Source organism: Zonotrichia albicollis, chromosome 8 (assembly GCF_047830755.1).
Source record: "Zonotrichia albicollis isolate bZonAlb1 chromosome 8, bZonAlb1.hap1, whole genome shotgun sequence".
NCBI classification, from domain to species: Eukaryota; Metazoa; Chordata; class Aves; order Passeriformes; family Passerellidae; genus Zonotrichia; species Zonotrichia albicollis.
In genome coordinates this window covers 1,456,193-1,478,320 of record NC_133826.1, presented here as the reverse complement: position 1 = coordinate 1,478,320, position 22,128 = coordinate 1,456,193, and the positions used below count along the sequence as shown (strand labels likewise).

Here is a 22,128-nt window from a genome sequence, read left to right as displayed (position 1 = left end):
GCAGATTGAGGGCTGGGGGACAGGGGTGACACGCACACCTAGGTGTCAGGGGACACAGGGGTGACACGCACACCTCGGTGTCTGTTGGGGGACAGGAGTGACACGCACACCTCGGTGTGGGGGGACAGGACAGGGGTGACACGCACACCTCGGTGTGGGGGGACACGGGTGACACGCACACCTCGGTGTGGGGGGACAGGACAGGGGTGACACGCACACCTCGGTGTCACCGCGGGAACCCTTCCTGTCAGCCCGGTCCCTCCTGGCACAGCTCCGTCCCCACGGTGTCCCGGAGCCCCCGAGGGGACAGGACACGGGTGGGGGGACAGAGCTGCAGCCTCGGGGGAGCTGCTCCGGGGGTGTGGGGGGAATGGAGGTGGGAATGGGAATGAGGGATCAACTCAGCCTGGAAACGGCAGCAATTCCATCAAACCTTGGATCGTTTAGGTTAAAAGCCCTCGAAGCCCATCCAGCCCAACCGTTCAGCACTGCCAAGGCCACCCCTATCCCCTGTGGCTTTTAAACCCCTGCAGGGCTGGTTTGGGGATCGCTCCCCAAGTGAGGAGGGAAGGCAGCAGCGGGACATTCCCTGCCCGTGGCCAGGGCAGTGTTCACAGCCCCTTTTGGGAAGGGTTATTCCCCATTTTCCCGCTGCCAGGGCCTGCCTGGGCACAGCCAGGGCCTGCAGGCTCGGCAGGGTGTGGGGCTCGGCGGCCCCGGGTCAGGAGCTTCGCTTGCCCCGGCACGCTGGGCTGGGCCTGGCAGGGACAATCCAACCCTGCCCGAACTTTGCTTTTCCCGGCCCGTTCACCTCTGTGCTGCTGCAAGGAGCAGGGGCTGTTCCCTGGCAGGGTTACAGGAAGGACAAACCGGCTTTAAAGTCCGGGAGCAACCTCTCCGTATCTCGGGTGCCCTTTTACCCCAGCCAAAAATCACAGCTCTGACATTGGCATCACCTTCCTTGTTCCTGCAGCGAGCCCGGGGCTTGGGAAGGGAACAGCGGCTGCTCCGGCGTGGGGAGGAACCGAATCCTGCCCGGAGCGCTGTGCCAGCGGGGCTGAGGCCAGCAGCGCTCATTCCTGTCCCGCTGGCGTGTCCCTGTCCCACCGCGGGGACAGGAAAGCCCCGAGGGGACAGGAAAGCCCCGAGGGGACAGTGTGCTCAGCCCGGCTCAGGTGCCACCGCCGCAGATTTAGGATCAAATATCCGAGTGTCCCTCTCAGCTGCCAGCAGGGCGAGAAGGGTTCGAGCCTGTTCCTATGTCCCATCTGTGTCCCCCGTGTCCCCCGGCAGCAAAGCCGGCTCCGTCCCGACCTTTCCCTTCATCCCCCAGCGCTCCCACCAAGGATAACAAATCAAATGTTCCATCGATCCATTAATGATGTTTTCATCTCCCTGCCTGGCCCTGGGCACGGCAGGATCCAGGGGCAGCCGCAGCCGCTCTGGGCCTCCCCAGCCTCACATGGAGGAGTTCCTGCCCCAGCCCAGCCTGACCCTGCCGCAGTTTCCATCGGGCTCTGGGGAACACCCCAGCAGAGCACAGAGAGCCCCGGACGCGAGGGGATGGAAAGTCGGGGCAGGCTCAGGGGGAGGCGGCAGCAGCTGAGATTCCCGAGCAGGGGAAGGAGGAATGTGCGGGAAGAGCCGGGTGTGAGCCCGGCCCCGCTGTCCCGGGAGCTCTGAGCTGCAGCCCCGGCGCTCGGGAGGGGATAAGGACTCGTCAGGCAGAGGGAGATGGGGCTGGGAAATGCGGGAACTGCAGCTCTCACCTGGGCTGGGAGAGCTCCACATTCCCCTGCTCTGTGCAGCTCCAGATGTGCTGCCCTGGCCCCAGATGTGCCACCTGGGCCCAGATGTGCACTATTTGTGTGCCCCAGGCATTGAGCACTCCCAGGACATCCCAAAACTGAAATTCCCACTAAAACTGAATAACTGAACCCCCCAGTGCTGCTCGGGGTGTGTGTAACTACCCAAACCCAGCCGTTCCTGCTGCCACACAGGCACATGGCACACATTATATACATTAAACACATTATATACATTACACACATTATATACATTACGTAACGGCACCACCCAGCAGGCTCCCGCTCTCCCTTTCACAAAAATCCCCGTGGATCAGGCAAAGCCCGGAGCACCGGGGTTTGCTGGCAGGGGAGGCTCTGCCTTCCCCGGGGGTGAATTCTGCTCCCCGACGTTTCCTCCCCGAGGCGGAGGCGGGAGCAGTGCGGGGTTTCCTGTGGTTGCCGTGTCTAATGAGGTTAACACTGTTTTTGAGGTTTAACTCTTGAGGAGGCGAGGGAAGGAAGCGCCGGGCTGGGCTGTGGGAGCGGCGGAGGGAGCCGGGGGTGCAGAGCCCCGGAGCATCCCCGGAGCATCCCCGGAGCATCCCCGGAGCATCCCCGCGCTGGGAATGCTGCCTGTGACAGCTGGGGACAGCACGAGCACCGAGGGGTGGCACAGGGTGTCACCGAGGGGTGACACTCGGTGCTGGTGACAACACCCCCGTTCCTTAAAGAGTTTCCATCGGCAGGAGAAGCTCTTTTCCTGAGAGCACCCAGGACTCTGCCGGGATCCCGAGGACACAAAACAACCCTGGGGATGGGCTCGGCTCCACCAGGCTGAGCCCAAACGCCGCCGGGACGCCGAGGAGCCCCTTCCCTTCCCTTCCCCTCGAGGGGACGCTGGGTTTCCCCAAGGGCTGATTCACACCGGGAGGGAACTCTGCTGCTCTGTGCCCTCTCCCGGTGGTGCCACACGTCCTGAGCGCTGCCAAGGTAAGCATTCCCTGCTCTGCCCAGCTCCCAGCCCCTGATTTCACCCAGAATGTCCCCGCTGTGCTCCTCACCCGCTGCTCCTGCGTTTGTCCCTCCTGGCACAGCCCGGGGAAGGTTCCGCGGGGTTTGGGTTGGCACCGCGGAGCAGCCTCTCCCTTCCTGCTGAATTCCCATTTCCTCAGCCCTAATGCACCAGGAGAGCAGCTCAAAGCCCAGCATCTCCAAATGGCCTCGTTCCTTTGGCTCTGGAGTCTGCAAACGCCTCTAAACTGGAATAAAAACACAAAGGTGATTCCAGAGGAGGCAGAGCTGGGCACATTCAGAGCTCCCAGCTCTTCTCACAGGACCCCAATGCATTTTTTCACTTGCCCTGGTTTGCAGCAGGCTCGTGGGCACTTGGGAAGTGACAGCTTCTCTTTGTAGGTCAGGTAATAGGGAGGCATTTGAGGTTTGAGTCACCCACGGTGAACGCTTGATCAGCCCCAAAACCAAACCAGGTCACCTCACCCCGCACGAGGAGCACCAGAGCACTCGCTGCTGCTGCTGCTGCTGGCCTGCTTTGGGCTGAAAAACAGCGTTTTGAGGCTTTTACTGAGGATTCTGGCCTCCCTCCAGGGAAACTCGCCATTGCCGACGGCAGGTATTGCACGGGGAAGGGAGATGAGGGACCGTGGGCTCGGCTGGGTGCTCAGGCCAGGCAGGAGAATGGGGTGGCAGGGCTGGTTTGGGGTCTGCTCTGTGACCCCAGAGGGGCCTGGGGGTGCTGGAGCCACCCCAGCTCCAGGGGATGCTTCCACGGGGATGGAAAGGAGCAATTCCCCCTGGGAGCTGCATCCCCCTGCTCCTCACCAGTCTGTGCCATGGGTGCTGCAGAGCCCTTCCAGCCCCAAACCCAGCCCCACGAGGCTGGGATTGCTTTCCTGGCTTGAGGGAATTCTGCCAACGAGGCTGTGGAGAGAGGCAAGGGAAAATCTGAGCAGCAGTGGGATGCGGGCACAAGGGTGGGAAGCATGGCCCGGGATTTTGGGGCTGTCTCTGGGGGTTCAGTGCTGGGAAGAGCCTGGCTCAGCCTGGGCAGGACCTGTGGGGAAGGTGTTATGGAAACAGGGAGTTTCCATCCTATAAAAGTGTGTCTGAGCAGCCCCAAGGATGAACACTGCAGGACCAAAGCCCTCAGGGCAGCAGCCCCACTCTGACATTTATAGAGCCTTTTTTATGTTAAATTGGAATTTCCTGATTTCCTGACCCCTCGTTGCCTCCTGTCCTGTCCCTGGGAGGAGTTTGCCTCGCTCCCCTTTACTCCTCATCAAACATCCATCCCCAAGGATCCTCCTCTCCTGGCTGAGCAGCTCCCCCAGCCCTTCCACACCCTCGGGGGGCTCATTCCAGTGCATCCCCATCTCCGCTTTGTCCCTGGGACCCCAGCCCCGCAGGCAGCACCCGTGGGGCTCTGGGCAGAGGGGCAGCACCCCCTGAGACCCCCGGTCCCACCTTCTCCAGGGCAGGGCAGCTCATCTCTCCCTGCCCCGATCCCACATCCTCCCTGCAGGAATTTCTCCATGGTTTTTCGCCCCCCAGGCGATGCCGCAGCCCAGCCCATGGCGGGGCCCGGCCAGGCTTTGGTGCTGCCCGTCCTGCTCTGCTGCCTGTGCCCGGGTGAGTGACGGTGACAGGGACACCGGGATGGCACCCGAGCCGCGCCCCGGGCCCGCGGGGGGTTTGGGGTGGCAACGGGACAATTCCAGAGCTGTGGGGTTTGAGGGGAGCATTGCGGGAGGGGTCCTGTGCCCTGAGCTCCTTCTCCTTCCCCTTCCCTCCTTGGAGCGGGGACATTCCCAAGCTCTCGCGAACATTCCCAGGATCCCAGGGCCATTCCCAGGGCCATTCCCAGGGCCCTGCAGCCCCCGTGCCAGCTCTGCCCCCATCCCTGCAGCCCCCGGGCTCAGCCCTGCCCTTTCCAGGAAGGGCAGATGGAGCCGATAGCGCCGAGAGCCGGCGCTGCTGCCGAGCTCCATCTGATAGGGAAGGGACGCGCCCCCGCCGCGCTAATCTGGGGGATCAGAGCTCTCGGAGCGCGGGTTATTTCCCTGCACTCATTTAACGTTAGAGCGGCCCCGAAATGGGTGAAACCGGCGGAACGGGGCCGTTTCTGAGCGGCCGGGATGAGTCAGCGGGGCCGGGGCGCTGCAGCGGGGGCGGGGGGCGCATCCCAGGCCTGGTTTGGGTGGGAGGGATCTGGAGCAGGGACAGAGCGCTCCTAGCTCTATCCAGCCTGGCTTTGGGCATTGCCAGGGGTGCGGGGGCAGCCACAGCTGCTCTGGGCACCCTCAGGGGGACAATTTCTCTCTGGGCATCACTCGTGCCTCAGTTTACCTGCATCCCATGGGGTTGAAGGTGAGCAGGGCGGGCTGTAATCCCCTGGCTGCAGGGCATCCCAGGGAGGGGGTCCGCTCCCTGCCGAGCCCTGCAGCCCCGGGATAGATCCGGCATAGCTCACCCGCTTTGGCGCAGGTGCTGCGAACTTGACGTGCAACGGGCGCGTGTGGATCGAGCCCGAGCCCAGGCCCGTGGTGCTGCTGGGCTCCGACATCTCCATCGGCTGCGAGTCCTCGCTGGATTGCCCCTCGCCGCAGCAGCTCTTCATCTCCCTCAACTACAGCTCCCTGCTGGCCCTGCGCGACGGCGCCGAGCGCCTCCACCTGCCCGGCTTCCATCTGCCCCTCGTCAGCGTCACCTGCTTCTCCCGCTGCGCCCAGAGACACCGCGTGGTGTGCGGCACCGAGCTCCGGGCAGGCTGTGAGTGCCGCGTGTGACCCCCGAGTCCCCCCGGGGCCGGGCTGGGAGTGCCCCGTGTCCCCCTCGTGTCCCGGGGCCTCGCCTCACCCGGGCTCGCCCCGCAGACCCCCCGGACCCCCCCGGGAACCTGAGCTGCGCCATCGCCGAGGGCTCGGAGCACCTGCAGTGCGAATGGGAGCGGGGCCGGAGCACGCACCTGCCCACCCGGCACAGCCTCCACCTGCGCAGGTGAGCCTCGGGGCTGGCAGCCCCGGTGACAGCCCCCGGTGGCAGCAGCCCTGCCGTGCCCCAGTTCCACTTCCTTCAGCTCACGTTTTGTCACCTCCTGCCCCAGAGCCGCACGCTCACCGCAGCGCCCTGCTCACATCCCACCGTGGGGAAGCTGCAGCTTCCAGCGGCTGGGGCTCCCTCCGGGGTAAAGAGAGGGTGACCCCAATGCTGCCCAAAGCCCAAAGCCCAGCTGGAAGCTGAAGCAGAGGTGCTGGCTGCCACACAGTGTGCCACAGTCCCACCCGGGATGCTCCCTGCCACCAAGGTCCTCACCTGGCATGCCACACCCATGCCAGGATGCCTTGGCTGGTCCCCTCTCAGGCTATCCGTTCTCCTGTCTCAATCTGAAGGACATTAAATCCCATCACATGGAAGCTTTGTGAGGAGAAGGGACAAAGCTCCTGCCTAAATTTGGGTTCAAACTGATCCACGCAGCCCGAAAGGAAGGAAGGAGTTCTCTTCCCACTGTGGAAATACAAATCCCCAGCAGCAGTGTCAGTGAAGGGAATGAATTCCCAGCTTGCTTTAGGGGTGACAAACACCAGGTTTGGGGGTGGCCATGCCCTGGTCACGAGCTGTGACACCCCAGGAGCAGGGGTGGCCGTGCCAGCGGGGCTGTGGGGCTGGAATGGGCACTGACAGGGCTGCCTTCTGCTTCCAGGGTGGTGGCACAGGATGGGGAGGATGATGAGGAAGAAAAGATCTTCCCTGCTGACTCACCTGTGCTGCTGAGGGAGCTGCACAACGACAGCCAGTACTGGGTGTGGGCACAGGCCAGCAACGCGCTGGGCACTGCCCGCTCGGCCCCTCAGCTCCTCAGCCTGCAGGAGCTCGGTACGGACATCCGTCCATCTGTCCATCCATCCATCCGTGTCTCCATCTATCATCCATCCATCCATCTGTGTCTCCATCTACCATCCATCTGTCCATCCATGTCTCCATCATCCATCCATCTGTCCATCCATCAGCCATCCATCCTTCTGTCCATCCATCCCTCTCTTGATCCTTCCATCTCTCCATTATCCCTCCACATCCATCCGTCCATCCATCTGTCCATCTATGTCTCCATCTATTATCCATCCATCTGTCTGTCCATCCGTCCATCCATCATCTATCCATTGATCCTTCCATCCCTCCATTATCCCTCTACATACATACATCCATCTGTGCACCAATGTCTCCATCTATCATCCATCCCTCCATCCATCGATCCTTCCATCCCTTCATTATCCCTCCACCATCCCTCCATCCCTCCCTCTGTCCCTCCATGAGCAGGCCATGCCTGGCCTCCCTGCCCTGCAGCGTCACTCTGGGGACACCCCTGAGCCCAGGGACAGCCCCCACGGCCCCATTCCCTGCTGTGCCCACAGTGGTGCCCACCCTGCCCGTGCCCATGGGCGCCGAGACCACGGACACATCCCCAGCCATCACCACCACGCGCTGGAGGAGCCTCACGCGCCTGAGGGACGTGCGCTGCCAGGAGAGGCACAGGGCCAGCGGGGCCCCAACGTGGCACGTGAGACCCCAAACCCCCTCACTACCCCAGTCCCGCTCCTGCTGGAGACCCCGCGGGCAATGGGGATATTTGGGGCCATCCCAGACTCACCCCTGCGCTCTGGTGTGCTCAAACGGGCACCCCTGGCCACAGGCAGGGGACAGCAGAGCTGGGGCCACCTGGGAGGGACAGCAGATGGCCTCGTGGGCAGGGTTAGCTCAGCTTTCTGAGCAAAAAGACGGAATTCCAAATATTCCCAAACATTCCGCTCTGCAAGGACAAGGCACAAAATCCTGGGGATGCTCAGAGCACACCCCAGACAAACCCACACAGGGGCAGGGATGGAAACTCCCCGAGTGCTGCCAGGGCTGAGCCTGGATCCCCGCTGCCACAGGAGCCCCAAAATCTCCGTGCTGGCACTCCCGGTGTGGCTGGGGGCTCTGGCAGTGCCATGCAAGGTGGCACCGGAGGGGACAGGGCTGGTCCTGCCCATCCCGCGGGGGTGGCGGTGGCAGCGGGGACCCGCCGTGTGCCGCTGCCCCAGCGCCCCTGTGCTTCCCTGGCAGGTGGAGCCGTGTGCCAAGGTGCCCCCGGAGGGTCCCCGCTGGCAGCACGAGCTGCAGAGCGACACCGAGTTCGAGTTCCAGGCCAGGTGCCGGCTCGGCAGCGCCCGCAGCCCCTGGAGCGCCTGGAGCCCCCCGTTCCCGTACCGCACCCCCGAGGCAGGTGGGCTCAGCGCCGGCGACACCCACGGTCCTCAGTGCCCTGCCTGCTGCCCTGGGTGGGAAAACCGCATCAGCCGAGTGTCGCGACAAATCGCGGTCACCCTGAGCCAGCTCCGCCCATCCGTGCCAGCTGCTGGCTTTGGCACGAGCCTGGCACGGATGAGCGAGGCAGCGCTGCCCTCCCGTGCCGGTGCCAGCGGGGAACGGGGTGGGCTCAACACCAAAGAGCAGCGCCCACTCCTGCTCCTCTGCCAGCCGGTCGGGAGGGGCTGCGGGTGGGTGGGAGCCCCGGGTGCCCTCCGGTGTGTCACGGTGTCACTCCGGTCTGTCACGCTGTCCCCTCGGTGTCACTCCCGGTGTGTCACTCGCGATGTCCCCGCTCCTCCGCAGCCCCCGCCGCCGCTCCCGCCGTGTGGCGGCGCCTGGGCCGGTCCCTGCCGAACGGCAGCCACGAGGTGACGGTGTTGATCAAGGTACGGGTTCGGCTCCGCCGCTCCTCCCCGGGCAGCGCCGGTGCCGCCTCCGTGCGGAGCCCTCGGGGACGGCAGGACAGGGCCAGCCCTGCTCGGAGCCACATCCCCACCCCTGTAAAAGTGTCACAGCCGGGTGTGGGGTCAGACCCCTGATCCCGGCCGGCTGTGGGGGTGTCAGACCCCCCGATCCCGGCCTCTTTCGCCCCCACAGCCGCTGTCGGCCCGGGATGCCCGCGGGAGGATCCTGGGCTACGCCGTGAGCGCGGAGAGCGCCGCGGGAGCGCTGTGGCCGCTGTGCCTCACCGCGGGCACCGAGTGCTCGGTGCTGGTGCCGCCCGGAGCCCGCAGCCTCCTCGTCACCGCCCGCAACGCCAAGGGCGCCTCCAGCCCCGCCAGCATCCCCCTGAACTGGGCGGCAGCGCCGCAAGGTACGGGGGCACCGCCGGCACCGACCCTGCCCCAGGGAAATGCTGGATTGGGCACCGGGAGAGCCCTGGCACAGCTCTGCCCGCTCCACCGGGGGCACAGAGCCCTCCAGACAGGCCCTCTGGAGGTGCTCCCCTGCTGGATGTGGAATTGTGTAATTCTGGAGCGGTTTGGGTTGAGAGAGACCTTAAAGCCCAGCTCATTTCATTGTCCCATGGGCAGGGACACCTCCCACTGTCCCAGGCTGCTCCAATCTCCTTTCCTGGCTTTGGGCACTGCCAGTGATCCAGGGGCAGCCACAGCAAATCTGGGAATTCCATCCAATCCCTGCCCACCCTGCCAGGAACAATTCCCAATTCCCAATCTCCCATCCATCCCTGCCCTCTGGCACTGGGAGCCATTCCCTGTGTGCTGTCCCTCCATCCCTGTCCCCAGTCCCTCTGCAGCTCTCCTGGAGCCCCTTCAGGCTCTGGAATCTCACCCTGCAGCCCCTCCCAAGGCTGCAGCAACAAACTCATTTTTGAGTTTGCCCTGCCCATGTTGGCTGGCAAAGCAAATGGTGCCAGGCTGCTGCTGCAGCCTCTGCCAGCCCCCACTGGGAGCTGGGTCCTTGCAAACTGAAAAACAAGGGGAAAAAAATCCTTTTAAATCCTTTTAGGGCCACCTTATGGTCCCTGTGCCCCGAGGTGTGGTTTCCCCCCACAACCACGTTTTGCTGGTTCTGAAAAACACCTCTGAATGAGCAATGGGAGGGGAAAGTCCCATTCAGGCTGAGGACAAACACATGACTAAAAGGAAACTGAAGAGAAATAAGGTGGAAAAACCTCTCTCGGCTCTGATGCTTATCAGAACCCTGCACGTTTCTGGTAAGCAGGGACTGCTGAAGCATTTCAGAGCTGAGGGTGTGGGGTTTGCAAGCACAGAGCTTCACATCTGGCTGGGGAGGAGCACAGCTGGAGGGCCACGGGCATCTGGGCCGTGCCAGGAACAGGGCAGGGACTGTCCCCATGAAGGACAGTGAGGGGCTGGAGAGTGCCCAGGGCAGGGAATGGAGCTGGGCAGGGGCTGCAGAATCCCTGAGGGAGCTGGGCAGGGGCTGCAGAATCCCTGAGGAGCTGGGCAGGGGCTGCAGAATCCCTGAGGAGCTGGGCAGGGGCTGCAGAATCCCTGAGGGAGCCGGGCAGGGGCTGCAGAATCCCTGAGGAGCTGGAAGGGGCTGCAGAATCCCTGAGGAGCTGGGCAGGGGCTCAGCCTGGAGCAAAGGAGGCTCAGGGTCCCTTGTGGCTCTGCACAGCTCCTGCCAGGAGGGGACACTCGGGGGACAGTCAGGGAACAGGGACAGGAGGAGAGGGAACAGCCCCAGTGTGGACATTTGGGAAAATTCCTCCTGGAAAGGTTCCCCAGCCCTGTCACAGCTGCCCAGGGCAGGGTTGAGTCCCCATCCCTGCAGGGATTCAAAAGCCACATGGACGTGGCACTTGGGGACACGGCCTTGATCTTTAAGGTCTTTTCCAACCTGAACAATTCTATGAAATACAGATCAATATATATAGTATATGTGTTGATATAAATATATAAATTACATATCATATATTGTATTTATATACAAACCCTCCACATTTTGGAATTTCCTGCTCACCCTTCAGCTTTCAAACCCCTCCAGGAAAGCCGCGTTTCCCCTGGGCTGGGCTGACCCTCCTCAGTCCCCAAGGCTGGGTTTGGGCTGTTTGAGTTGCCCCTGCCCCGTTTCCCCACAGAGTTCCCGGCCCCGGAGGCGCTGGAGGTGCAGCAGGAGCAGCAGAGCAGGGTCCTGGTGCGGTGGCAGCGCCCCCAGCCCAGCCAGAGCCCCCTGCTCTGGTTCATCCTGGAGTGGCTGTCCAGCCCCCAGCACGGCCTGCAGGAGCAGCACAGCTGGGAGAGAATCCCAAAACACCAAACTCACACCTACATCCCAGGTAGGACAGCCCAGGAACCCCCTGCTGCTGGGCGCTGCTCCTCAGGACCTTAGAAATCCAGATCAGACTGTAAAGCTGGATTAGATTATAAATCTGAATTAGATTATAACTCCAAATCAGACTATCAATCAGGATTAGATTATAAATCCAAATCAGACTATAAATCCAAATTAGATTATAAATCCAAATCAAACTATCAATCTGAATTAGATTATAAATCCGAATCAGACTATCAATCAGAATTGCATATAAACCCAAATCAGACTGTCAATCTGGATTAGATTACAAATCCAAACCAGACTATCAAGGCATCTTCATTTGAGTTTGAGCCCCTGCCCACTTTTTTGTGGGGAGAGAGTGGGGCCATGAAGAGCCCTTAGGGAAGGAGGGGAGGGAAGCAGGTGGAGATTTGAGGGCAGGCACTGGGATTTGGGCCCCTGGGTGAAGCTCCCAGGGGAAGGAGGGGATGGAGAGGGAAAGAAAATGAATTAAATTTATTAATTATTTAATGAATTAAAAATGAGCTGGTGGGCCAGGAACGACCCCAGACCTTCAAGGGCCAACCCAACTGCTGTCAGCACTCTGTACCCAGCCCCTGGCCCAGCCCAGCTGACAAAATCCCATTTTGAAGGTAAATCTGTGCTTTGCCGGCAGGGACAGCGGCTCCCCGGCAGGTGTGGCTGTACGCGGTGTATCCCGGCGGGATCAGCGCTCCCTGCTCCAGCCCAGGTGAGCCTCACTGCCCGGGGATGGGGGGAAACTGCTGCTGCTGCTCCCCTTGGGGACCCCTCGGGCTGGGAACAGAGCAAACCCTCCTGCCCAGCATAAAGGATAAGGATAAAATGCATTTCATCAATGTATTGGTGTCAGACCCATCTCCAGCTGGTGTTTGCTCCCACCAAGCAAGGCAGGAAAGGATAAAATGCATTTAATCAATGTATTATTGGCGTCAGACCCACCTCCAACAGGTCTTTGCTCCCTGCACAGACCCAGAACAGCCCAGAACCTCATTTCCCATCAGCAGAGGCACCCGTGGGATCGTTGTCCCTTTCCAGTGCAGAAAAGCGAGGTTGTACCTGCAGAACTCACAATAAGATGTCACAGATAAACCAAAACACAGCAAAGAGCTTTTCCAGGGAGCAGCTGGGCAGAGCCAGCCTGCCCTTCCTACCTGGAGTGGGAGGCACAGAGCCCTGGGAGGGACATCTGCAGCTGGGTCAGTGCTGGGGAGGGTTTGGGGAAGGAAAACCTCATTTCCAGCACTGGGGGTGGCTTTGGGTGCCCTCAGAGCTGGGCAGGAGGGTGAGGCCAAGCTGTGACACCAGAGCAGGGTCTGAGCCCTCAGCCAGCCCAGCCCAGCTGGGGCTGAGGGCCAGGGCTGGGCTTAAATAGAGCCTGCCCAGGGGCCAGGTGGGGCTGGGCAGGACCATCAAGGGCTGTCAGAGCCCAAAGTACCTGCAGGTGACACCTGAGAGTGTCCCCAGCTCCTGGTGCTGATGCCACCTGAGATGGGCCCTCTGTGGCTGCTCAGGGGTTTCTCCTGGGCCACAGCAGCCCCGTGGCCCTGCAGCAGCCCCTGGAGCAGGGCAGCTGTTCCCAGGAAATGCAAGCAGACATTCCTGGCCCAGGAAATGCAAACAGACATTCCTAGATGGGTGTCCCAAGTTGGCCCTGGCTGTTGGTACTCAGGGCAGGGCTCTCCTCTGTGGCACCAAATCAGGGACAAGGGATCCCGAGGGAATTGCTGAACTGGCCTGGATCAAAGCTGGCTGCTTATCTCAGCAGAAAGAAGCTTCTTGCCATGGCGGGGCCTCCAGCTGCAGATCTTCCCCCACTGCACAGAAATAATCAGGAAATCCATTCCCAAGGGGTGCAGGCACTTTGGGAATCACAGAATCTCACAATCGGTTGGGTTGGGAGGGACTCAAAGCCCACCCAGTGCCACCCCTGCCATGGCAGGGACACCTCCCATTGTCCCAGAGTGCTCCAGCCTGGCCTGGGACACTCCAGGGATCCACAACTTCTCTGGAAAAGCTGTTAAATAACCTGGGAGTGATTGTGGAAAATGATAGAGCTCACCAGGGGGAATAAATCCTTGTTTAGGGTGCTGAGGGGAGGGAGGGATGTGCAGGGCAGAGGTTCTGTAGGCGAGGACAGGATTGATCAACATCTCATTTCATTGTGGGCACGATGTGGAGAGCCCAGCAGAGCTGGAGTTACTCATTGCTTCAGGGAGCTTAATTGCTCTCATTACACATCAAAATTACAAAAAGTTACAAAATCATTGCTTATTTTTCTCAAAAGATAGAACCAAGGCAGGTTTTGTGTCACCCAGAGCCCTCTGAATGACCCAAGACATTTTTCCCCTCTCTGTTCCAGACCCTGCAGAGGAGCCACTCCTGGGCAGCACCTACAGCGAGATGTCCCAGGGTAAGGAGGGCAGCTCTGCCTTGCTGGGCCAGGCTTTCTCCTGTGAGAGCTCTGCCTTGCTAGGCCAGGCTTTCTCCTGTGGGAGCTCTGCCTTGCTGGGCCAGGCTTTGTCCTGTGGCAGCTCTGCCTTGCTGGGCCAGGCTTTGTCCTGTGAGAGCTCTGCCTTGCCAGGCCAGGCTTTGTCCTGTGGCAGCTCTGCCTTGCCAGGCCAGGCTTTGTCCTGTGGCAGCTCTGCCTTGCCGGGCCAGGCTTTGTCCTGTGGTGGCTCTGCCTTGCTGGGCCAGGCTTTGTCCTGTGGGAGCTCTGCCTTGCTAGGCCAGGCTTTGGTCTGTGGCAGCTCTGCCCTGCTAGGCCAGGCTTTGTCCTGTGGGAGCTCTGCCTTGCCGGGCCAGGCTTTGTCCTGTGGGAGTTCTGCCTTGCTGGGCCAGGCTTTGTCCTGTGGGAGATTTAACCCAGGCAGCTCCTGGCAGTGGGAATTGAGAGCTCCCAGATGCTCTGGGTTCTCATTCTCAAGGTTGTTTATTGTTCCTTATCTATAAAATTCTTTCTCCTGTCCAGCTGAGGTCTGTTCAGCAGGACAGACAGAGGCACTCTGCCTGCTCTGGGGCAGTGTTATCTTTTTATACTAAAAACTACCTGTACAATATTTACCATAACTTCCCAATACCCATCACCTATGTCAGTGAGCTTCTACTCTAAACCAATCCCAAAGTGCCGCCATCACAGCGGGAGATGGAGGCCAAGAAGAAGAAGGAGAAAGGCTGGACACAGATTCCTCCATCTTACCCCTTGGACACCCATTCTAAAAACCCCCCAAAAAATCTCTTTTTCACTCTGTGACAAACTATTATTCTACTTAAACTCTTTTGAATTGTAATTCTTCATACAAGGTTGGTAATTGTTTTTCCATGGGTCAAGACCAAAGGCACAGGGCCTTGGGCTCCGTGCTGAGGCCTCTGAGCCCCCTGGGCAGGGGCTGGAGCCCTCTAGGGCAGCCAGAGGAATGTCCTGTGTTCCAACAAGAGCCAATAGAGGAGTTTCTCCCCAAGTGCAGGGAAGGATGAGCAGCACCAACAGAATGCAAGCTTTGAGTTCTGCTCTCTACCGAGGCTCAAACACAATGCCCAGTCCAAGGGGAGGTGTCAAACCCAGGAAATATCGAATTAACCCATGCAGGAGGCTGATTCCACCCTGCAGCTGGACCAGGGACGTGTTTCAGCATTTCCCACCCGTCTGGGGATGCTCAGCTTGCACATCCTCTGGTAAAGGTCACAGTCTGTTTCAGCTCCTAAACCAAAAGCAAAACCAGCCCGGCTGAGGAATTCACGTCAGCATTTCTGGGGCAGGAAATGGTGAATGGTGAGTGAGTGCAGCACCAGGCCGTGACCTCCTCCCTTCCATCCCCTGCAGATGATGACATCCAAATTCTCCTGGGACTGAGCCTCAGCGTGATCGGATTATCCGTTCTTTTTGCAGTTGTGATGTTTAAAAAGTCAGTCAGGAAAAGGTATTCCTTTCTCCTCCATGTCTTCTTCCCTTATTCCCAATTCAGAAGTTTTTACCCCTTTTTTGGGGGAGGGTGTTTGGGGTTTTGGGGGAATTTTTGGGGGGTTTTGTGGCATTTTTCTTCTTTCTTTTCTTTTTTTTTTTTTTTTTTTTTTTTTTTGTAGATAGAAGAAATACAAAATTTCTTCTGGGTTGTGTTAAAATCAACTACAGATTCCCTTTCACCTCAGCCTGAGGGCAATATCACACATTTATCATATGAAAGGACTTTTTGGTGCTCTACACTAAGGCAGAGAGCAACAAAAAAAAAAAGTCAAATAAACATGAAATTGATGAAATTTAAGAATGGGGAACCCAGAGTTTCCAAGGCTGGGTGTTCTTCATGTGTCCTTCCCACCCAGAGAGTTTCCTCCTGCATGAGGAACATCTGAATTACGCACTGCAGTAACATTTGGGGTTTGTTTTTCCCTTTTGCGAAGGGTCAAGGCCGCCCTCCTGTCCCTCTTGCCAAGGTGGATGTTTGAGGACTTTCCCCACATGGAGAACAGCACCGTGGTGAAGTCACTCCAGGTGAGGGCAGGGTTATCTCCTGGCTTTGCTTCCCCTCAGATTAAAGCTGGGCTTTACAGAATTATCCAGGTTGGAAAATCCCTCTGAGACCACCGAGTCCAACCACCCCCAGCACTGCCAAGGCCAACACTGCCCCATGTCCCCAAGTGCAACATCCATGGGGATTTTAAATCCCTCCAGGGCTGGGCAGCCCTTTCCACACAGAAATTTTCCCAAAAATCCAGCCCAAAACTCCCCTGGCAGGACTTGAGACCGTCTCCTCTGGCAGCATTCCCTGTTAGCTGGGAGAGGGCAGCTTGTGTGAGGAGCAGGGATGGGATGGATGGAGGAGCAGGGATGGGATGGAGGAGTAGGGATGGGATGGGATGGGATGGGATGGGATGGGATGGGATGGGATGGGATGGGATGGGATGGGATGGGATGGGATGGGATGGGATGGGATGGGATGGGATGGGATGGGATGGAGGAGCAGGGATGGGATGGATGGAGAGGCAGGGATGGGATGGGATGGGATGGAGGAGCAGGGATAGGATGGATGGAGGAGCAGGGATGGGATGGAGGAGCAGGGATGGGATGGATGGAGGAGCAGGGATGGGATGAAGGAGCAGGGATGGGATGGATGGAGGAGCAGGGATGGATGAAGGCAGCGCTGGGATGGATAAAGGCAGCGCTGGGATGGAGGAGCAGGGATGGGATGAAGGAGCAGGGATGGGATGGAGGAGCAGGGATAGGATGGATGGAGGAGCAGGGCTGGATGAAGGTAGCACAGCTATCCTTGTTTCCCCAGGACAAGGCTGATTTCCCCAGTGCCAGCCTCCAGGAGCCCTTCCTGGACCCCGCCGTCTCCGATGTTCAGGAGGTGCCAGCGCAGGAGCGGCCCCAGCGCCGGGACCCCGAGGCCAGGGCAGGGGTGGCCGAGCCCAGGGAGGTGCCCAGGAGCGTGGTGGCCCCCAGGAGCCCGGCCCCAGGGCAGCTGGGTGCCTACAAACCCCAGCTCTCCGACGGGAACACTTTGGGCTACGTGGCTGCCGGAATCTGCCCGGCGCAGCCACCCGCGCCCATCCCACAGCCAGAGCTGGGAATCTTCTCCCAGGATTACACCAGCCCTGTCCCCCAGCTGTGGGACACGCAGGGAGGGACCCCCCAGCTGTGCCTGCTGGACAAGATCAACCTGGTTCTCAACAGCAGCCTGGAGTTCCCAGGACACGGACACGGACACGGATCCATCCCGGAGCAGCGCTGGGAGCCCGGCCCCGAGCAGATGCTGGTGCCCGAGGAGCTGCTGTCCTGCCTGAGGGCCACCAACAGGGACCCTGCATCCCACACAGCATGGCAGGGCTGCTCTGAGGGCAGCTGGGACTGGGGATAAACCTGGAGCGGGGAGCCAGCACCGGGATTGCCAACGGCAGAGCCAGAGCAATGCTCCCCGCTGGAATTCTGCCTTCTTACTCCACTGCAGCTTCTTGGGGCTAACTGGGAATCCTGGGCCAGCAAACCCCAATTTAACCTTACCTCACACTGGCAGAAGCAAAAAAATCCCATAAAGCTTGGATTCCTGGGATGCCAAGCAGGAGATTCCTGCAGGGTGAAATATCTTCAATTACTGCTCAGCATCGTCTTCTTAAGGGTTGGGAGCACTTCATTCCCAAATGTTTGGGGCATTTCATTCTCAAAAGTGTGGAGCACTTCATTCCCAAATGTTTGGAGCATTTAATTCCCAAAAGTGTGGAGCACTTCATTCCCACATGTTTGGAGTATTTAATTCCTAAAGGTTTGGAGCACTTCATTCCCAAAGGTTTGGGGCATTTCATTCTCAAATGTTTGAAACAGTTCATTCCCAAAAGTTTGGAGCATTTAATTCTCAAATGTTTGGAGCATTTAATTCCTAAAGGTTTGGAGCATTTAATTCCTAAAGGTTTGGAGCACTTCATTCCCAAAGGTTTGGAGCACTTCATTCCCAAATGTTTGGAGCCCTTCATTCCCAAATGTTTGGAGTACTTCCTTCCCGAATGTTTGGAGCATTTTCTTCCCAAAGATTTGGAGCATTTCCTTCCCAAATGTTTGGAGCACTTCATTCCTGGAGTTAATTGCATTAAAATGGATTAAAAAAATCCCTCAGACATCCTGGCAGAGATGTGGAAAATATTTTGGGATTGCTCCTGATGAGCAGGCACCGCACCAAGGAGGATTTATGTGTCACACTGGTACCAAGAACATGGAACCAAGAAGATGGAATATTTTCTGTATTTCATTTTCCTCCCATTCCCAATAAAACCCCACTCGGGTGAGAACACACCTCCACCTCCTGCCAGGCTGATTTCAAACCCCTCTGAAGCGGTCATGGCCAAGCCCTTCCCTTTGGGTGAGGGATTTATCCTCTCACAGCACCCTGTCACCCCCCAGCCTGGCTGTGGGAAGGGCAGTGTGACACAGGAAAATGGGATTTATCCGGCACATGAGCATGGATTTGGATCTTTGGTAAAACACAGCAGCTTTCTTCCTTCAGCAGCCCAGAAACCATCTCCAGGTGTTCTGGGACTCACAAAATATTCCCAATTTTTATTTTCTCCAATTGTTCCTAGGCAGTGGGAGCATTTCTCCATCAGCTCTTGCACAAATGAATTTATTTTGTTGCTTGCCCTCCGCACTCCCAAACCGCCTGGTGTGTGCTGTGCTGGTTCCTCCCTGCCCCAGCAATCTGTCACAGTGCTCTGAGGAGCAGTGACCTGCAAGGAGGGGAGGATTCCCCCTCAGAAGCAGAAAACCAGCACAGAAATTGAGTGTGGCAGGGCAGGGAGCCCAAAATTGAATAAATTGAATTAGAGAGCGCTGCTCGAGCAGGAAGGAAGTTGTACAAGAACACCACAGGACTCTGAGCAGCCCAAGTGGGAGGTGGGGAAGGGTTTTTTTCAGAGTTCCACATCCTGAGGCTTGTGCTGCTCTTTCACCTGAGCTGCCAAATCTGGGGGGCAGTAAAAGGTTCCCCAGCCAAACAGGGCTGGCGCTGCCCTCCAGGAGCTGCTGGGGCATTCCCAGCGCCAGGAATCCTGCAGATCCCCCTGGGCAGAGCAGCACTGCGTTCCCAGGAGCAGGGATGGACACCAGAGAGCCACCAGTGCCACCCTGCCCTGATCCCTGGGACATACAGGGAATATTTCTGTCAATAAAGGGAATATTTCTGCTACAGGAATGATTTCACAGGTGCCCAGATTTGCTGTGGCTGCCCCTGGATCCCTGCAGTGCCCAAGGCCAGGCTGGAGCACCCTGGGACAGTAGGAGGTGTCCCTGCCATGGCTGAGGTGGGATTGGATGGATTTAAGGGTCCCCAAACCATTCTGGGATTCTGTGATCCCAAACCCCATCCCAGGCTGCTCCAAGCCCCATCCAACGTGGCCTGGAGCATTTCCAGGGATGGGGCATCCCATGAATCCCGTCACAGTCACTCCCAGCTGATTTAACTTCTCAGGGTTCCCTCCTTCCCTCAAATATTCCAAACCCCCTCATTTTTGGTATCAGGATTTTCTATCCCCTGTTTTAAGCTCGGTTTTACCATTGGCAGTCAGATCCAGTGGCAGAGATTCCCTCTTGTTTATCAGCTCAGGAATGAATTCCATGATTTTCAGGACCCACAGTGATGCACGAGGGTGCTGTCTCATCACCACCAAAGTTCTAAAAAAAAAGAATATTTTTTATAAAGAATATTTCTTTTAAAAACATTTGGTTTTTTTATATAAAGGGAAAGAGGGAATAAATTAAAAGGAACAAGAAATTGGGTGCAGGCAGTTCTGGGGTGTTGGAGAGCAGAGAGAGACACCCACTCCTGCTCTGAACTCCAGATGAGTTTTTAAGATTAAAATATAAAAAAGATAAAAAATATAAAATCATCTTACAGAGAAGCTAAAATGAGAGTGGATGTGCCTCTGGACGAGCCCCTTGCTCTGAGCAAAAATTCAGTTTTTTATCTGTGGTGTCTGTGTCTACCAGGGGGAGCTCAAGGTGCAAGGAGATCCCAGCACCCCCAGGGATCAGCCAGAGGCTCCCCTGTGGGATTTGCTCACCTCCCCAAAAAGTCAGCCTGCAAATTACTGAACCTGAAACGAGACTGAAGAAGCAATAAATAAATTCAACACATAATAAATGGCGTATTAATGTGCATCTGAGCTGCAGTTTTAAACCCTTCGTGCCACTGCCATGCAGGAGGAGTGGAATTCATTCTGTTTGAGGCTGGCAGCACAGAGAGCTGGGTTTAGGCTCAGTTTAGTCAACAACTGATGGCGTGACTTCATCTGCTCCGTATCTACAGAGTCTGGGTTCCTCAGATGGGAAAGCCTCAGCACCAAAGGCCAAAAACCCCTTAAACCCCTTGGGAAGAGCAGCAGGAGGTGACAGAAACCTGCTCTGAGTAACCTGGTGCTGCTGGGCTCACTCTGTGTCTGCCCCTGCCCACCCTGCCAGCCTGGGCTGTCAGTGAATTGTGGAGAGATGGTGGCTGATAAAGGCACTGCAGGGCTAAAATTGGATTCCAGGCAGGGAGGTTTCACAGAGCTCAGTAACACCCAGGCCTCGGGGGATTTCTGAGCACACAGAGTGCAGATCAAAGCCCAGATTGTGACCCAGGCTCTGCAAAGCTGCAGAGAGAAGTGCCTGGCTCAGCAGAACCCTGCTGAAAACCTGGCAGGGCAAAGCCAGCAGCAGCTGGGGCGGCCTCGCAGCAAAACTGGGGATAATCCTTAAAAATGACGGGATTTGGGGGAGCCTCTGCCATCCCTGAGCCGCTGTGGGGTGTGGGGAGGAGGGTGAGCAGCCCTGCCCAGGGCTGAGCTCAGACTGAAACCAGGCTGGTGACTCAGAGCAGGGCATGTGAGAGGGGAGGCTGTGCCTGGGTCTCACCAGGCTCCACATCAGTGCCAGCCCCCAGTGCCACCTTCCCAGGAGGGCAAATCCCATGGGAATGGCACTGGGAGAGCCCTGGGAGCAGGGCTGGGATGGATGGAGGAGCAGGGCTGGGATGGATGGAGGAGCAGGGATGGGATGGATGGAGGAGCAGGGCTGGGATGGAGGAGCAGGGATAGGATGGACGGAGGAGCAGGGATGGGATGAGGGAGCAGGGCTGGGATGGAGGAGCTGGGATGGATGGAGGAGCAGGGATGGATGGAGGAGCAGGGATGGGATGGATGGAGGAGCAGGGACGGATGGAGGAGCAGGGATGGGATGGAGGAGCAGGGATGGGATGGATGGAGGAGCAGAGATGGATGGATGGAGGAGCAGGGATGGATGGATCGAGGAGCAGGGATGGGATGGAGGAACAGGGATGGAATGAGGGAGCAGGGATGGGATGGAGGAGCAGGGATGGATGGATGGAGGAGCAGGGATGGGATGGAGGGAGCAGAGCTGGGATGAGGGAGCAGGGATGGGATGGATGGAGGAGCAGGGATGGGATGGATGGAGGAGCAGGGATGGGATGGATGGAGGAGCAGGGATGGGATGGATGGAGGAGCAGGGATGGGATGGATGGAGGAGCAGGGATGGATGGATGGAGGAGCAGGGATGGTCTGCAGGAGCTCCTGGCGGTGTCCCCAGCCCCGGTGTCCCCCCCTCGGTGTCCCCAGCCCCAGCCCCGCCTCGTTGGAGCTGTCGAGGCTTTCCCAGCGCCACCCCCGGGGGACAGCGGGGACTCCGGCCCTGCCCTGGCACCGGGGCTGGCACTGGGGCTGGCACCGGGGCTGGCACCGCCGGCGCTGCCTCTCCTCCCCAGGCTCTGTCCCTGGCACCGGAGCCTCCCTGGTTTGCCTGGGTTCTGTGGTCAGCAGGAGTCAATGGAGGAGGAATCGTTGGGAAAAGCAGAGTTTGGGGCTTAATATTGTGGGAGGGGGAAACCAGGAAAGGAAAAAGGAGGAAAAAGAAAGGGGAATGATAAAAAAAGATAAAAATATAGATAAAAAAGATAGATAAAAAGATAAAAATATAAAAAGATAAAAAGATACAAAGATACAAAGATAAAAAAGATGAAAAATAAAGATAAAAAGGATAAAAAACATAAAAAACATTAAAAACCAGCAAAAAACCACAAAAAACATAAAATCAAAAAAAGATAAAAAAGAGAGGGAAAAATATGATATAGAAAAGAGATGATAAGATAAAAAGATAAAAAAGATGAAAAGAATAAAAAGGATAAAAACCATAAAAAGAAAGAAAAAAAGATAGATAAAAAGATGAAAAGATAAAAAACATAAAAAACATAAAAAAGATAAAAAAGAAAGGGGAAAAGATTATATAGAAAAGAGATTATAAGATAAAAAGATAAAAAGGTGAAAAAGATAAAAAGGATAAAAACTATAAAAAGAAAGAAAAAAAAAAGATAGATAAAAAAGATAAAAAGATAAAAGATAAAAGTTAAAAAAGAAAGGGAAAATATTAAAAAGGATAAAAAGAAAGGGAAAAAGATGAAAAAGATGATCAAGAAAAAAGATGACAAAAAGATAAGATAAAAAGAAACAAGATAAAGATAAAAATATTAAAAATTATAAAAAATATTAAGTATATTTTAAATATTTTAAAATATAAAAAGGGGGAAAGGAAAAGGGAAAAGGAATGGGGGGGAAGGAAAACGGGTAAAAAAAGGAAAAGAAAAAGGACAAAGTAAAAGGAGAAAAAGAAAAATAAGAAAGAAAACGTAATAGAAAAAGAAAGAAGAAAAATGAAACA

At 57.1% G+C, this 22,128-nt stretch overlaps 1 protein-coding gene across 2 annotated transcripts; it reads left to right on the top strand.

Moving 5' to 3' along the window:
• The first annotated feature begins 390 nt into the window (after positions 1-390).
• LOC106630035 (interleukin-12 receptor subunit beta-2-like) lies at positions 391-20,395 on the top strand. Of its 2 annotated transcripts, XM_074545569.1 has the most exons (16): positions 391-2,777; positions 3,201-3,417; positions 4,356-4,433; positions 5,289-5,573; positions 5,678-5,801; positions 6,505-6,677; positions 7,214-7,359; positions 7,905-8,064; positions 8,454-8,536; positions 8,748-8,964; positions 10,720-10,917; positions 11,572-11,646; positions 13,297-13,347; positions 14,758-14,854; positions 15,333-15,423; positions 16,211-20,395. In XM_074545569.1, the coding sequence occupies exons 3-16, from the start codon at positions 4,376-4,378 to the stop codon at positions 16,790-16,792; spliced, it is 2,340 nt and encodes a 779-aa protein (XP_074401670.1). In that variant the 5' UTR covers positions 391-2,777; positions 3,201-3,417; positions 4,356-4,375; the 3' UTR covers positions 16,793-20,395. The 2 variants fall into 2 exon arrangements, with proteins under 2 accessions (XP_074401670.1, XP_074401669.1); XM_074545568.1 differs by lacking the exons at positions 391-2,777; positions 3,201-3,417 and having other exon boundaries at positions 4,052-4,433.
• Positions 20,396-22,128: the final 1,733 nt, after the last annotated feature.

Coding starts and splice junctions, on each gene's coding strand:
- LOC106630035 (XM_074545568.1), top strand. CDS start 4,337: ATGGTTTTTCGCCCCCCAGGCGATGCCGCAGCCCAGCCCATGGCGGGG. Junction 5,574..5,677: donor CACCGAGCTCCGGGCAGGCT/GTGAGTGCCGCG, acceptor CTCGCCCCGCAG/ACCCCCCGGACCCCCCCGGG. Junction 10,918..11,571: donor AACTCACACCTACATCCCAG/GTAGGACAGCCC, acceptor CTTTGCCGGCAG/GGACAGCGGCTCCCCGGCAG.